This window comes from Dicentrarchus labrax, unplaced genomic scaffold (assembly GCF_905237075.1).
Source record: "Dicentrarchus labrax unplaced genomic scaffold, dlabrax2021, whole genome shotgun sequence".
Taxonomy (NCBI): domain Eukaryota; kingdom Metazoa; phylum Chordata; class Actinopteri; family Moronidae; genus Dicentrarchus; species Dicentrarchus labrax.
The window spans coordinates 26,194,322-26,208,414 of NW_026136707.1; the positions used below are offsets into that span (position 1 = coordinate 26,194,322).

At 38.5% G+C, this 14,093-nt stretch overlaps 1 protein-coding gene across 6 annotated transcripts; it reads right to left on the reverse strand.

The window, feature by feature from the left end:
* Positions 1-1,948: 1,948 nt before the first annotated feature.
* LOC127367473 (uncharacterized) lies at positions 1,949-11,653 on the reverse strand. Of its 6 annotated transcripts, none has more exons than XM_051407365.1 (6): positions 11,530-11,653; positions 11,159-11,368; positions 4,335-4,535; positions 3,871-4,002; positions 3,667-3,728; positions 1,949-3,019 (listed from the first exon to the last, which is right to left on the reverse strand). In XM_051407365.1, exons 1-6 carry the CDS (start codon positions 11,561-11,563, stop codon positions 2,969-2,971), a joined length of 690 nt encoding a protein of 229 aa, XP_051263325.1. In that variant the 5' UTR covers positions 11,564-11,653; the 3' UTR covers positions 1,949-2,968. The 6 variants fall into 6 exon arrangements, 4 of the variants coding, with proteins under 4 accessions (XP_051263325.1, XP_051263324.1, XP_051263323.1 ...); XM_051407364.1 differs by having other exon boundaries at positions 4,335-4,473; positions 11,097-11,368; XR_007885478.1 differs by lacking the exon at positions 11,159-11,368 and having other exon boundaries at positions 4,335-4,746; positions 11,530-11,581.
* Between the last annotated feature and the right edge of the window lie 2,440 nt (positions 11,654-14,093).

Here is a 14,093-nt window from a genome sequence, read left to right on the forward strand (position 1 = left end):
TCAATGTCTGCACCCTTCCTTTGACAATATGTACTGTGTTTTGTCATACCAATAAAGCCATTTGAATTGAATTGAATTGAATTGACAGCGGACCTGTCTGTACATAATCGTCTGTGCACACCTGGCATCTTCAATGTGATTACCCCGTTCAGTTCTCCAGCAGTTGGGAAACAACCCACTGGAGCTTTACTTTGGTCTTGAGAAGCTGCAGTCTTTATTTGCTGACAGACTGTAACCTACGCTGCACATTCACTGTTAAACTGACAACTTCACTGCTCTCTTTTCCTCTGCTCTGCTACCATTCACCATCTCTCTGCTGCTGGCTCTCTATCACAACCACACTGCTAGAAAAAAAAAAAAAAGAAAAAGTTGTGATTAGTGATCGCATCAGTACAGTCTCGGACGTGTTTGGGGTCTGGTGATTTAGTTGACTTGGCATTCAAAGGAGAGATGATGTGGATGTGTGGGGAAGGAGACAGAGTGGTGGTCAATGGTGAGGCAGAAGTTGTGAGCATAAAATTCAGACTGATTCCTCCTCTCTTAACTGTTTCTCAGGGAAATAAAATCTGTACCATATTGAATTACATAGCATCATATTCCTTTGCATCACATTACGTTGAATGCAATTAAACCTGCAGCCCTTTGCTGCATGTTGTCCCCTGTCTCTCTCTTCTGCCTACGTGTCCTATCAATTAAAGGCATAAAAAAGTCAACAACAAAAAAAACCATAAGAAAAGAAAGTTCATAAAAATTACTACTCACAAAACACTCACTAAACTATACACAACATCACACTAACATACGGTGCAAAAAACTTTAAGTAAATGTCCTCAAAAGACTGTGGATGGTTTTGAAATGTATCCACATTAAAATGGACGTGTCTACACACAAGGTTTAGTTTTCTAGTAACTTCTAGTAAAGAATGAAGCATTAAGAATGCGTCCAAACTGTGTCTGTACTGGGTTTAGTGAATTACTGTATATTGGATAAGCAAGTTAATGCCCAGGCATTACCCATGCGTTTTTACATTTTTTCTCCGCCACCAGGATGTTTTTAGCCGTTCTTCTATCATTAACTGAGTAATTGGATGAACCACGAGAAAAAGACAAAAAAAATAAATAAATTGTGCTTGCACAATTAGGCAGCAGATCCCACAGCATTTTTCTGTCCCTCATGATATTCAATCATGGACTAAAATTATTTCTGCCACTCTGATTTAATTTCCTCATCCACTGTGTTAATTAACAAGGTGTGACAGCTGAAGTCAGACGTTTCCAGTGTAAGTATTCCCTCTTAAGTATAATTACAAGAGTGCACTACGCTACACTGACAAAGCAAACAATAGAAACAGACCATTTTACATGCCAAACATAAAGAGGGTAGAGTACCTCGGGTGTATTACGCATTGTATCGATACCATTCGGGGCGATACAATGCGTTCTGATACAGTTCTTAACATTTCTTTAATGTAGACATTTTTTTTCCATTAAAAATAAAAAATCCTCAATCCTATAAGTGTCATTGCTTACATTCGATTACACAGATTTTATAAAATCTATGTAACCTATACACAATTGTAGCTGGAAAGTGTTTAATATCCGTGTCTTGCGTGTTGTTGCTCGTGTTAGCTGTATTAGCCTCCGCAGACTCCTCGTCACCAGCAGAGGTATCACCGTGTCGTCTCACCAGCTGAGTGTTAAGATCTGTCGTGCTACCGCTGTAATTCATTTCTGTCTGACAGATGAATCTGTGTGTGTTCGAAATGTACGCATATACAGTTCAAAAAGGTGTAGTTGTAGAATATGTGGAAAGCATATTTCATTTCAATTTATTACAATTATTGGATTTTTACATTCATTAATTTAATCAGAATTCACATTTATGTAATGCCATTAGATAACCATTACCAAAATTAAATATGTAACACATTGAGGAGGAAGCCTGTTACTGCCTTTGATACTATTTAGTTTTTATTAGCAAAAAGCTTATACATGAGAATTCAACAAGCAAATGTAATACTGACAAGAGCTAATTATATTTACAAATCTTCATAAAACATTTCATATACAATTTAAAACAGTATAACTATCTCTTATTACTTGATATTTACTAAAAATAAAAACAAGATGTAAATAAGCTGGAACACTGGCCTAACACGGTGACAAAGAAAAGTTTTAAAACAGGTTGTGAAAATGCATATATTTAAAAAAGCTTGTTGTTCCTGGTTGATTATAAACCCCATAACAAACCACATGTGTACACAGGCCACAGATCATGAGCTGGCTCACTTGCAGCAGTCTTTTAAACCCCATGACATAGTCTACAGTTGAATATCCTTGCATGGCTTGAGTTGAAAAATCTGTCTCTCTCCAGCATACGGTTCTATATCAATTTCCTTATTTATTTTGAACAAGGGGACAAGGGGGAGCCTGAATCTTTCCAGTCATTCCAAAATCCTTAGCCTGTCACTATGGCTGAAGGTTCAGTTTTCCTGTTGTATCCCACACAAATAAAAAGTGATTCCAATATTTATGAGTGCCATTTTCAAAAGTGTGTTTTCATGATTATCGTGATACTAGTGTGCACTGCAGTTATTCTGGCCAAAATAATTGTGACATGGAATTTTTCTTATGGTACCATGTCTAATCAGGTTATACTGCAACAATCAGTCAGCCATGAGAGTGACCTCTCTCTTCGTCTAACAAGACAAACAGCGTCTTCATTTTCTTCATTCATGCCATTGTTGGCAGAAAGTTATTGTCCAGATGTTGCCAGTTTCAGTAATATCCCAACACATTTACTGACATATAGATGCTGATAATGAAACAAACTGCCCCCACGTCAGATGTGTGTAACAGGATATACTGTGGTAAATAACAGAGAATCTTGTGACGCCTGGTCTTTATATTGTGGTTTCCGCTCGAACAAAGCTAACGTGCTTGTGCGTGCCATCCTCTGTTTCTTCTGTTTATTCATCCTTAGCCTGGTACACAACTCGTGTAAAACACCCATCTTCATCCTGAGAGACAATGTGACATTAATTACACATCTATTTAGGATAATTATAATGTAATTTCTACTACTGTGTTGTTATATTGTGACGGAGGCTGACCCCTCCCACCCCGGCCACAAACTCTTTGACCCTCTCCCCTCTGGCAGGAGGTTGCGGTCCATCAGGACCAAAACCTCTCGCCACAAAAACATTTTCTTCCCGTCTGCAGCTGGCCTCATCAACAAGGCCCAGATCCCCCACTGACACTGACTCTTATACCCACCCTGTATATATGCATTACATTAATGCACTCCCGTTTTCTGTACAGTTTTCCTATCTTTTCTTATCTTTCTTATCTTTATTTATCTTTATTTACTACTTAGTACTTTATTCTTGTGTGATTTTTGTGTGACTTGTATATTTTTGTGTGATTTATATATTTATCTTTTTATTTTTTATGTGTGATTGTATATTTTATGCACCATTGCACCAAGACAAATTCCTCGTATGTGTAAAAACCTACCTGGCAATAAATCTCATTCTGATTCAGATTCTTCTAAGATACATTAAGACAACAAAGATGAAAAAATAGCAGCTAAAACTGTAAAAATGCTAATGAAAACTTAAATATATATCTATACATATGAAATTGCCAAATTCCTACTGTTCATTACCTTATTCCATCTTGTTTGTGCCTTGGTGTCAGCTCCTTTCTGGAGAATTGGACGTTCCTTATCTGCAAAAATGAATGTAGCATCATCACAGAGTAGCAACAAGCAAATATAATGATACTGACAGCTTACCTTAAGTAACTGTTCATTTAAAGTAAAACAGGGTTAAAAACATTAAAAAAGCGACTGTGAGACAACAGTAGGTACCTGCTTTCTGATAGATGTGATAAATCAAAATAAAAGAGAGGACAGAGGACAGAATAGTGATTGCTGGAGACAACACCATCATCCAGGACTCAGCAGACACAGGGCAGCACCCACTGGAGTCTGGGCGGGAATCTGTATCAATTACATACAGTATGTTATAGGATTTAAGGGTGTAAGAAATGTTATATATAATATTGTATTGCAATATTTAGTTTTGTATATATTCTCCCAAAAAATGTTTTTGGGGGTCTACAGCCCCAATGGCCAGATAACAGCGTTGTAAACGTAGACTGCAGTCAGTAAAACCTTTTAAGAATATCTGCGTCACCACTGTGATGTTTGAGTAGTAAAATGGATGACATTTACCTTTTCCAGCTTACACCTACGTTTTCAAATAAAAATCAACATAAAACTTGATTAAAGATTCCTTAAAATAAAAAGAAATATCAGACCAGCATACTTACCTAAAATGATCCTTGTTGTGACGTTGCCATATGAGTAATTCAATCTCTGAACAATGCATAACTTATCCTCCACTGTTTTCTTTACAGTTCCACAGTAGTAGAGACCCTCATCTGAATCAGTGATGTTCTTGATCAACAGGTCATAAGATTCAGAGGAAGAGTTTCTCACAAATTGATAACGCGGGAAAAGGCTCAGACCATGCATAGTGGTACTAGCTCTGGTCCCGCAATGAACCAATGTTATGTTTAAGGCCAAGAGTAGGCTGGTTCTCATGAGTGCAGTTTCTGTACCACACTATATATACTCCAGTTGATATTTTGCAGTCACAGTAGACAGTGATGTTGTCTCCTGGTCTGACTGCCACCTTCAACACTGGTCCAGAAATCCAACCATGACTGTAAGAAACAACTCCTGGAATACAAACACAATGGTAAAAGCAGTTTGAAATGTGCTCAGTGTTACAGGATTCACATTACAGCAGGTCCAGGTTTCTGCTCAAGGCAACAACAATGAGAATACAGGTATAGCGAGGAATTATTCTCAAACTTCAGATTCATAGACAAAGGAATTACCGAAGAGAACGACCAGCATGTGCAGCCCGTCCATGTGTGACAATGATCGAGGGTTAAAAGACAGTGAAACAGGTCTTACTCACAGATATCATGCAGACTTTTTTCCATTAAAGGAAGTATAGGCTGTGATTGGCTAGTCAAGTGGAACATTTTCTCCAGTGGGTGTTTTCTATTGGTGTAATGCTGCATGGCAATAATGTTTCCTCTGTGAACTCACATACCACCAGATGTGTTAGAGTTTACACTATACTAAACATGAACACTCATATAGAGTACAGGTAGAGAGTCCACTCTGAATGTTGATCATTGTAAATTGTCCTTTTATTGTTGTCAAACTGAACTTCCTAATTCCAACCTCTTCCCCAGTGACTTTCCTTCCCAAAAAAAACCAAAGCATTGACCTTTTCTGAAAAGGTTTAAAAATTATTTGAATTTGTGTACAACCACAAAATAGAAAGGATGTTTGTCTGCACTTTAGCTGTTTCTGATAGGTCATATTACCTCTGAGGATATCTGCCTGACAACATCAAAGTGTCACAGCTTTGTGGCGGTAACCTGCAACAACCAGAATACTCTTGTCTTTTTACTGGGGCAGAAACATAGTTTAATGATACACTGTGCCTGTGTATGTGCATGTGTATATACCTGGATTGATGTCTGTGCAGCGACTGATGTTCAGTGGTTTTGACAATGAGTCTGTTATTGTTATGGCTATATGTGTTTTCTGTAATTACATTAAGTAATATGGTGTTGTGCTGAACACAGATTATCTGTATGGAAATGGTCGAGACATATAACCTTATAAAGAGTTTGATAGGAGGTGTAATCTTTGAGCGAGTCAGATAATGAGAATCTCTGTGTACGAGATGGAAGCAAATAATGCTGGATCGATTGTCAACCTAGTGATATTTTTGCATTTTGTAGAGTATATCTATTAAAGGAGTCATATTATGCCCCTTTTGAGGTTCATAATTGTATTTTGTGGCTCTACTACACTAGCTTTATTTGTTTTAATGTTCAAAAAATACATTATTTTTCTCATACTGTCTATAGCTGAGCACCTCTTTTCAGCCTCTGCCTGAGCTCCTGTCTCTTTAAGGCCCCCCTCCCGAAAAGCCCAGTGTGCTCTGATTGGTCAGCGTTACGACGCGTCCACAGTTTATGCCCTCCCACTTCCGCCTCAATGCTTCTGGTGTTTCAGCAGGCTTGATCACGCTGTCCCTCGTATCACAACATAAAATCCAGACAGCGGATTTAGTAACTATAGTAACCTGCAGCAGTGAGCTCACAGACCAGGGCTAACAGGCTGCAGCTGCTGTGTGCTAATCAAAGTTACACAATCTTACCAAACTCATTAATTCCTACAGTTTTATATTAGTCACGGTTTTACTTAGGAACAGCACTGAGCCACTACAGCCTCTCTGTGCTACTCAAAGTCACACAGCCTTACTAAAGGAATACATTCCTGCAGTTACACATAGCTCTGTCTTTACCTCGTACTCGTCCATCACGTGAATTTACATATGGCAAAACACACCTGAATGGAGAAGAAGGCCTTCAGCTAGCTGGCCTTAGGTAACGTTAACACATCAGTAGAAAGTTACACAAAAAGCAACATGAAAGACAATCACCAGCATCCACCCTACTACTCCTGGGATTCTGAGCTTCTCACAAGGCTTAACGGTCACACAGCTTCTGACTGTCCCTCGTAGTACAACAGAAAGTCTGACATCGGCCCAGCCTGTGTGACTACAGTGTTAGCCACGTTAGCTGCACATGTATCTTCACATACACCCTCTGATGATGGGAGGACATGTAGACGTCCGTGCTGGTTCGAGCAGCAAACATCTTAGCTCCAGGCTCTCAGTAACAGCCACTGCAGGGCAAACATGGCAGACAGCAGCAAAGGCAGCTCTTGTGCGTGGGCAGTGGTTAGTCAGATGGGAGGTGGTGCTATGCAAATGACTCCCTCTGTTATGTAACAAACGGAGCAAAATCTGAATGGAGCGTTTGAGCTGAAGACTGAGTAGATTTTTTTCACAGTTTCTGTGTTGGTAGGCCACCCAAATACCCAAATATGTGTGTACAAACATTAGAAAAGTGTATTTTGCTAAATATGTCCCCTTTAAATATGTTTCACCACATTGAGCCTGTGTGACATCATTCTGTGCACCACTACACTCACAAGTTATAAACATGGGATGGTTTGTCCTCTCTACCATCCATCCCATACGACATTACTATTGCCATGCAGACTATATTTTCAAAAATGAGACTTGAACTGCAGCCCAAGGAGAGTGAGTGAAATATTGTGTGACAAAGTCATGCCTGCAGACTTAATAGATGATGCTGATTAAAATGAACTTAACTGGGCTGAAAACACAACTTAAATGCAAGGCAGGCTGAAACTGCTTATATTTCTCAGTGAGTGTGTGTGCATTTCACAATTCTATTGCTGTGTGTGGTGGTGCAGATGTTATCCAGAGGATTTTAGCCTCGCTGTTATCAGCTCAAGCCCCTCTGCAGCATGGTATTGAGAGACTGCAGCCTGCAGAAACCACAACTGTTTCCATCCACTAATAAAACTGCACAATCACCCGCTGCAGCCAGCCAGGGGCCTGTATTACAAGGTGTTACCCTGTGCATGCATGTGTGTGTATGTGTGTATGTGCATTTGTTTTCCATTGACCTTAGCAACTAACTACACAGGAAACCGTGTCATTTTTTTAAGTAAAAGTAGCAATACAGCAATATAAAGATACTCCATTACTCCTTTAGCTGCATCAGTGTCAACAGGACAGTAATCTGCTACATCAACCCACATAAGGGGCTGTTTTTCAGTGTGGTTTTCCTGTGGACCCGATCACATGGGCAACACAATGTAGTTCACTTAACTTCATTGTCACTCTGTATTGTGTTGTAACATCTTGGAAGTTTTAAGTGTAGCAATCTTGTGATTTGTCCATCCATGAAAAATATCATTACTTGAGTCTGATTCTCATTCAGTTTCACCATAACCATAATTTTCCTGATGTAGCTGCTGTTAGCGAGTTAGCTTAGCCGTACTGACCTGGATGCCCAGGACTGGGTGTTCAGAGCACTGGAGGACTGTTGGTGTTTACACTGGTACTCAACTGCTGGGAGGAGGAGGTTTTCAGGGCTGGGACAGGGAGAATGCCGACAGAGAGCAGTGCCAGATCGCCTGGTCACACACGTTCTCATATTCCAGATAAACAGTACACTAAAACATATTTGTGAAACCATTTTAGGAGAGAAATAGTCAACGCAGTAACAGAATCTGGATCCATATCTGATCAGCACTGTCTAGTTTGACAGTTTGAAGAAATGTGCTGAACCCTTGATGAAACCTTGGATGGATCAGAAACAAAGTTGCTTTTCTTAACAACTGAAAGGTTCACATTTTGGACTTGCGATGTTGTCATCAGACCATGCCAATGTAAAAACAGTGCACCCGTGTCTTGATTGCCATTTCACCTCAGAGGATATCTGCTTCCTGCTGTGAGCTGACTCTTCTGGTGTCAATCCTCCATGGTGGTAACTTGCAACAACCAAATTTCTCATTTATTTTCAAGTGGGAAAAAAAACAATTTTACTGTGCTTCAGCATGCCTGTGTATGACTATGCACATGCAAAGGTGTGATTTGCTCTGCAACCACTGTTGCTCTTTTGTTTAACAAACAAACGCTAACCACATATACACTGTTCACTGTGAGACACACAGTTTGTGCCTGAATGTGAGAAAAACAAGAGATAAATGGAATGTGGTTTATCTCTTTGTTCTCTCAGACTGACAGCATCACTGTAATGTCTTTTTCGTATTACGGTGACATGTTCATTGTTTTTTAAAAATGTTTTGAGGCTTGTTCGTTGACTGAAAAATGGCTTTTTGGTATTTGGTAAAACTACTGAAAATGTAATAAATATTTTTGTTTGGCTCGTCATAAGCAAGACTTCAAGAGTACTGGGCATTAGAAATAGCTCCACCAGATATATATATGTTACATAACCCAGACCAATTCGCTCTGCAGGACTGTGAATGTCAGTGTTGCCTGAGAACCTTACTGATCATATGAGCTACAGTATAAGATGCTTGTGGTTACTGTAATTAAAGGAAATTGAATAATAATAATTATTCAAAATTTGTCTGAAATACATTACTTTAAAAATTATGCAAAAAAAACAATACAACATAATTGATTTCCAAAGTCCCATTTCCAAAAGACACTTCCATGTAGACATGATAATAGTAATGATAAAAATCTTTATTTACAGAGCACTTTTCAAAATCCAGATTGCAAATGTAAATCACAATAAAGAAAGGAAAAGAAAAATAAGGCTGTCTATGTATGTAATGGATGGGAAGAAGTGGGCATCATGGGGATTAAATTCTAAAAATTAAATTTTTGCGATTAAATTCTGGAGTTGACCACACTCCCTCTAATATGACTTCCGAATGTTATTTTTTTATGAACATTGGGTATTTATTTAGCGAGAATTTATATCTGTTTACAGTACTATTTACAGTAAAAAAATTTGGTGCACTGTGGGTCCATCACAGATTTTTGATGATTCCAATATCTGGCTGGGTCGTATGTGATGACTGAAGATGCTATGTAGCCAGTTTGGTGTCAAAGGAGCAAAAAATGTGTTTAGTTTTGCAAATTTGGCGAACAAAAAACAGTGATAGACTTAATAATTCCTGCCAGCTCAAAGCATCTGAATATTTCCACCAACTAGGCCTACATTGTGGTGAGAGTTTCAAAGCGATAGCACATGTGACTGATTTGTTGTGAATTGTCAAAGTTTTCAACTTTAGACAGCGCTGTAGTGCCACCATCACAACTATTAGACCACAATGCCAGTCGAGGCCATTTGGCATTAGGGATGGAACGATATATAATATTATCGCAATATCCCGATTATCATAATACAAAACACTTTATCTTGGTAAATTTCCATTATCACAGTAATCGTTAATATCCTCCCATGGCTTGACTTTTAAAAGGCTGACAGAATGGTGCAGATGTATGCCTATACATTAATTATAAGACTCATTATCAATCATCATTATACAATTACATTTTTTGTATGATAGACTCTCTACACTCTAGAAGTATTGATGGCAGAATATGTGCTGAAGTCAGAACTCTGGGTTTTCTTCTTCTTTGGTCTCTGAGACGGCTGACGGATTTCCAGTGCAGCATAGCATACATCTTCATCCTACGATTGGACATTTGTTGTTTAGAAGCATGATCATGTAGTGATTTAATGCCATGACTATATTCTACTGTTACACCTACCTGACTCAGTCTTGTTCGACCTCTAGTTTCAGGTTTTTGTTGATCAACTTGAGGTTCTTTAGCTGCACACATAAACACACCATCATGGTACACCAAAACTCACACAATTAATTAAAAGAGGAATCTACCTATCTTTGTGATTTAAATGATTTTTGTGGATTAATTGTCCAGGATATTTCTGACATGAACACATTAAGTTTAAAAAGTGAAATATGTGACTTACCTGTTTTATGACAGATGTGATAAACCACAAGTGAGGAGAGGAGAGAGGAGAGAACAGCAGAAGCTGGACATAGAGAGAACAGCAGCACCCGGTACACAGCACAGTCTGGGTTCTCACGAGGATCACCAGAATCTGAGTCTAAAACAAAGTTGTGTTGATCAGCTTCAATAAACTCTGATCTCACAAAAATGTCAGAATGAAAGCGTATTTATTTTTCATTTTCCTGCACACAGTTTTAAGTGTATTTAAGTGTAAAGACTTTGCTCAACGTTGGTCCCATTTAAGAATTGCCTTTAAAGATATATCCAATAATTACTTGTAAAAAACAATAATACAAGTTGTTGATACATAGTCTTCACATGTTGTGTGGTAGACTTCATGATAGTTCATCTATCAATATAGTTTTCCCACTGTATGATGATCATTCAGTCAAATTATTACATATACTAAATAAACAGTCATACATAGATGTTTTAGGCAAAGACAATTCAGACCAGCATACTTACCTAAAATGATCCTTGTTGTGACGTTGCCATATGAGTAATTCAATCTCTGAATAATGCATAACTTATCCTCCACTGTTTGCTTTACAGTTCCACAGTAGTAGAGACCCTCATCTGAATCAGTGATGTTCTTGATCAACAGGTCATAAGATTCAGAGGAAGAGTTTCTCACAAATTGATAACGAGGGAAAAGGCTCAGACCAGGCATAGTGGTACTAGCTGGGTCCCGCAATAAACCAATGTTTTGTTTAAGGACAAGAGTAGGCTGGTTCTCATGAGTGCAGTTTCTGTACCACACTATATATACTCCAGTTGATATTTTGCAGTCACAGTAGACAGTGATGTTGTCTCCTGGTCTGACTGCCACCTTCAACACTGGTCCAGAAATCCAACCATGACTGTAAGAAACAACTCCTGGAATACAAACACAATGGTAAAAGCAGTTTGAAATGTGCTCAGTGTTACAGGATTCACATTACAGCAGGTCCAGGTTTCTGCTCAAGGCAACAACAATGAGAATACAGGTATAGCGAGGAATTATTCTCAAACTTCAGATTCATAGACAAAGGAATTACCGAAGAGAACGACCAGCATGTGCAGCCCATCCATGTGTGACGATGATCGAGGGTTAAAAGACAGTGAAACAGGTCTTACTCACAGATATCATGCAGACTTTTTTTCCATTAAAGGAAGTATAGGCTGTGATTGGCTAGTCGAGTGGAACATTTTCTCCAGTGGTTGTTTTCTATTGGTGTAATGCTGCATGGCAATAATGTTTCCTCTGTGAACTCACATACCACCAGATGTGTTAGAGTTTACACTATACTCTACATGAACACTCATATAGAGTACAGGTAGAGAGTCCACTCTGAATGTTGATCATTGTAAATTGTCCGTTTATTGTTACGATGCCGGCTGTTAACTGTTTGAAATATGGAACAGGACTAGTGTTCAGTAGCAGATGTTGCTGAGACAAGAGAGAGTGTCACTCTTTTTGTCAGTTATACTCACATGGGCTGTGGTCATTTTAGAATAGGTCAATTATCAATGCTTATCAAAAAGACGTGGAGTACGTGGCTGTTCCAATTACTCATATGAACATTTTCTGATCTGCCAAACTCAACTTCCTAACAAAATCATTGACCTTTTATGAAAATGTCCAAAAAGTTTGTACTTTGGAGATTTGAATTTGTGTCCAACCACAACATAAAAAGGATATTTGTCTACTCTTTGTCTGTTTCTGATTATTACCTCGGAGGATATCTGCCACGACGACGTCAAAGGGTCACATGATGTGCAGCTACTGATGTTCTGTGGTTTTAAAGACAATGCTCACCACATATGAACTGTTCAAAGGTTTCGGTTGTCTGAATGAGAACAAAGTCTGCCCTTGATGGTGGTAAATTTGTTTCTGTGTCTGCTGTGGTAAGAAGTTATTTTATAATTCATTTCAGTATAGCAGCCCTTACGTTGCCTACTTTGCCTCTCTTATTTAGAGTTCATCCTGCTACTTTCTACAACTCAGTGACTCAATCATCCTCATAGCCCAAGGTAAACATTATTTTTGCTCTTTTTGAGCAAAGAAAATGTATTAAACAAGGATCTTCAGAAAATGACCTACTCCTGTCAGTTTTTGTCAAAGTAGGGTATCATAAAATATTGTTTGTCCAAATGTACCCCAATATGAAAAATATATAGATGCATATTTCATGCCATTTATAGATATTAAAAGTCTTTGAAAGGACTGACATCTTGACTAGAATTGAAGATCAAAGTTAATATGGAATGGAACAATTATGTGTTTGTGATGATGCAACTGCATGAAACTTATAATATCTGGGATCTGAATGGTCTCTCTTGTGGAGCCATGATATGTGTTTTGTTCACTCCATTGACATTGTTAGTACGATAACAATGTCAATTGTCATGTCAAAACACATAGTAGGCATTTTGTAAAAAAGTATTGAAAAACAACAAGTGTCTAGTTATTAATTAAAAGACAAATGCTACAGAGAATTGGATGCAAATGGGAATAGGCAGATCAAATAGTCATATCTTTAATTAGGTTTCGTTACACACCACAGGACATTTGTATTGAAGAGAAAATGTATAAGATAAGATATACATATATAATAATGTATGTATAATAATACACCGCATTAATGATAGACCTATCTCTAAAGATTTTTAATTAGGAGGGGACATTGTCACATCCATATAAATATACAATCTAAAAGAAAAAATAGGAAATGTTGAGATCTTGTAGGTTGAAACACCTAAAAAAGAGAAAACTATTTAACTGTTTATTTATTTGGAGTGTGTGCAGACCATTCCCCTTTGTGCCCTACATTATATTAAGTTGAAACCTTCTTTATTTAAACATACCTCTAGTGTTGCTGTGTGGATACACATCTTCAGATGAACCGGGTCTTTCAAAAGCCTCTTGTCTCTTACAGTATTAAGGGCTTTATGACCTTCAGATCCTGGCCTTAACCAAAGTTTACTTGTGTGGTTAGTCACATGGAGGGGCTCACGGTAGTGATCAGTGCCTGTTCCCTGGCCATAGTGGTTCTTAACATGGAGCATTGCTGATACCGACGTCTCTTTCAGCTCAACAAGTGATTTCTAATGGATGGAATCCACTCTCCCAGCCCTTCACATTCCCTCCTCTTAGTTGAGTGGCCAGGTTTTTTGATAGTCATTTTGCCACATGCCAGGGATCAAATTCATGGTGTTTTTATAATAGATAGATAGATAACTTTATTAATCCCACAATGGGGAAATTCACTTGTCACAGCAACATTTGGGTAAAATAAATAGGCTACAGATATAAAAAACAGGAACATTTGCATACAGCAGGTCCAAGGTCTTATTGTCTCTGGTGGTGCATGTGACAAACTGGTGGAAGGTTGGGAGTGTGGATGAGAGACAAATATGGTTGAAGTCCCCTGTGATGATGATGAAGGCCCCTGTGATGATGATGAAGGCCTCCGGGTGTTTTGTTTGTAGTCTTGCAGTCACAGTGTGGATGACGTCACACGCTGCTTATGCTTTCCCAGACAGAGGAATGTAAACAGTGATGGTGATAACACTGGAAAGTTCACGTAGCAGATAATATGGACGAAGTCCGACGGCGACA

Coding starts and splice junctions, on each gene's coding strand:
- LOC127367473 (XM_051407362.1), bottom strand. CDS start 11,563: ATGGATGGGCTGCACATGCTGGTCGTTCTCTTCG. Junction 10,291..10,451: donor TCACATCTGTCATAAAACAG/GTAAGTCACATA, acceptor TTATGTGTGCAG/CTAAAGAACCTCAAGTTGAT. Junction 10,149..10,228: donor GTCGAACAAGACTGAGTCAG/GTAGGTGTAACA, acceptor GTCCAATCGTAG/GATGAAGATGTATGCTATGC.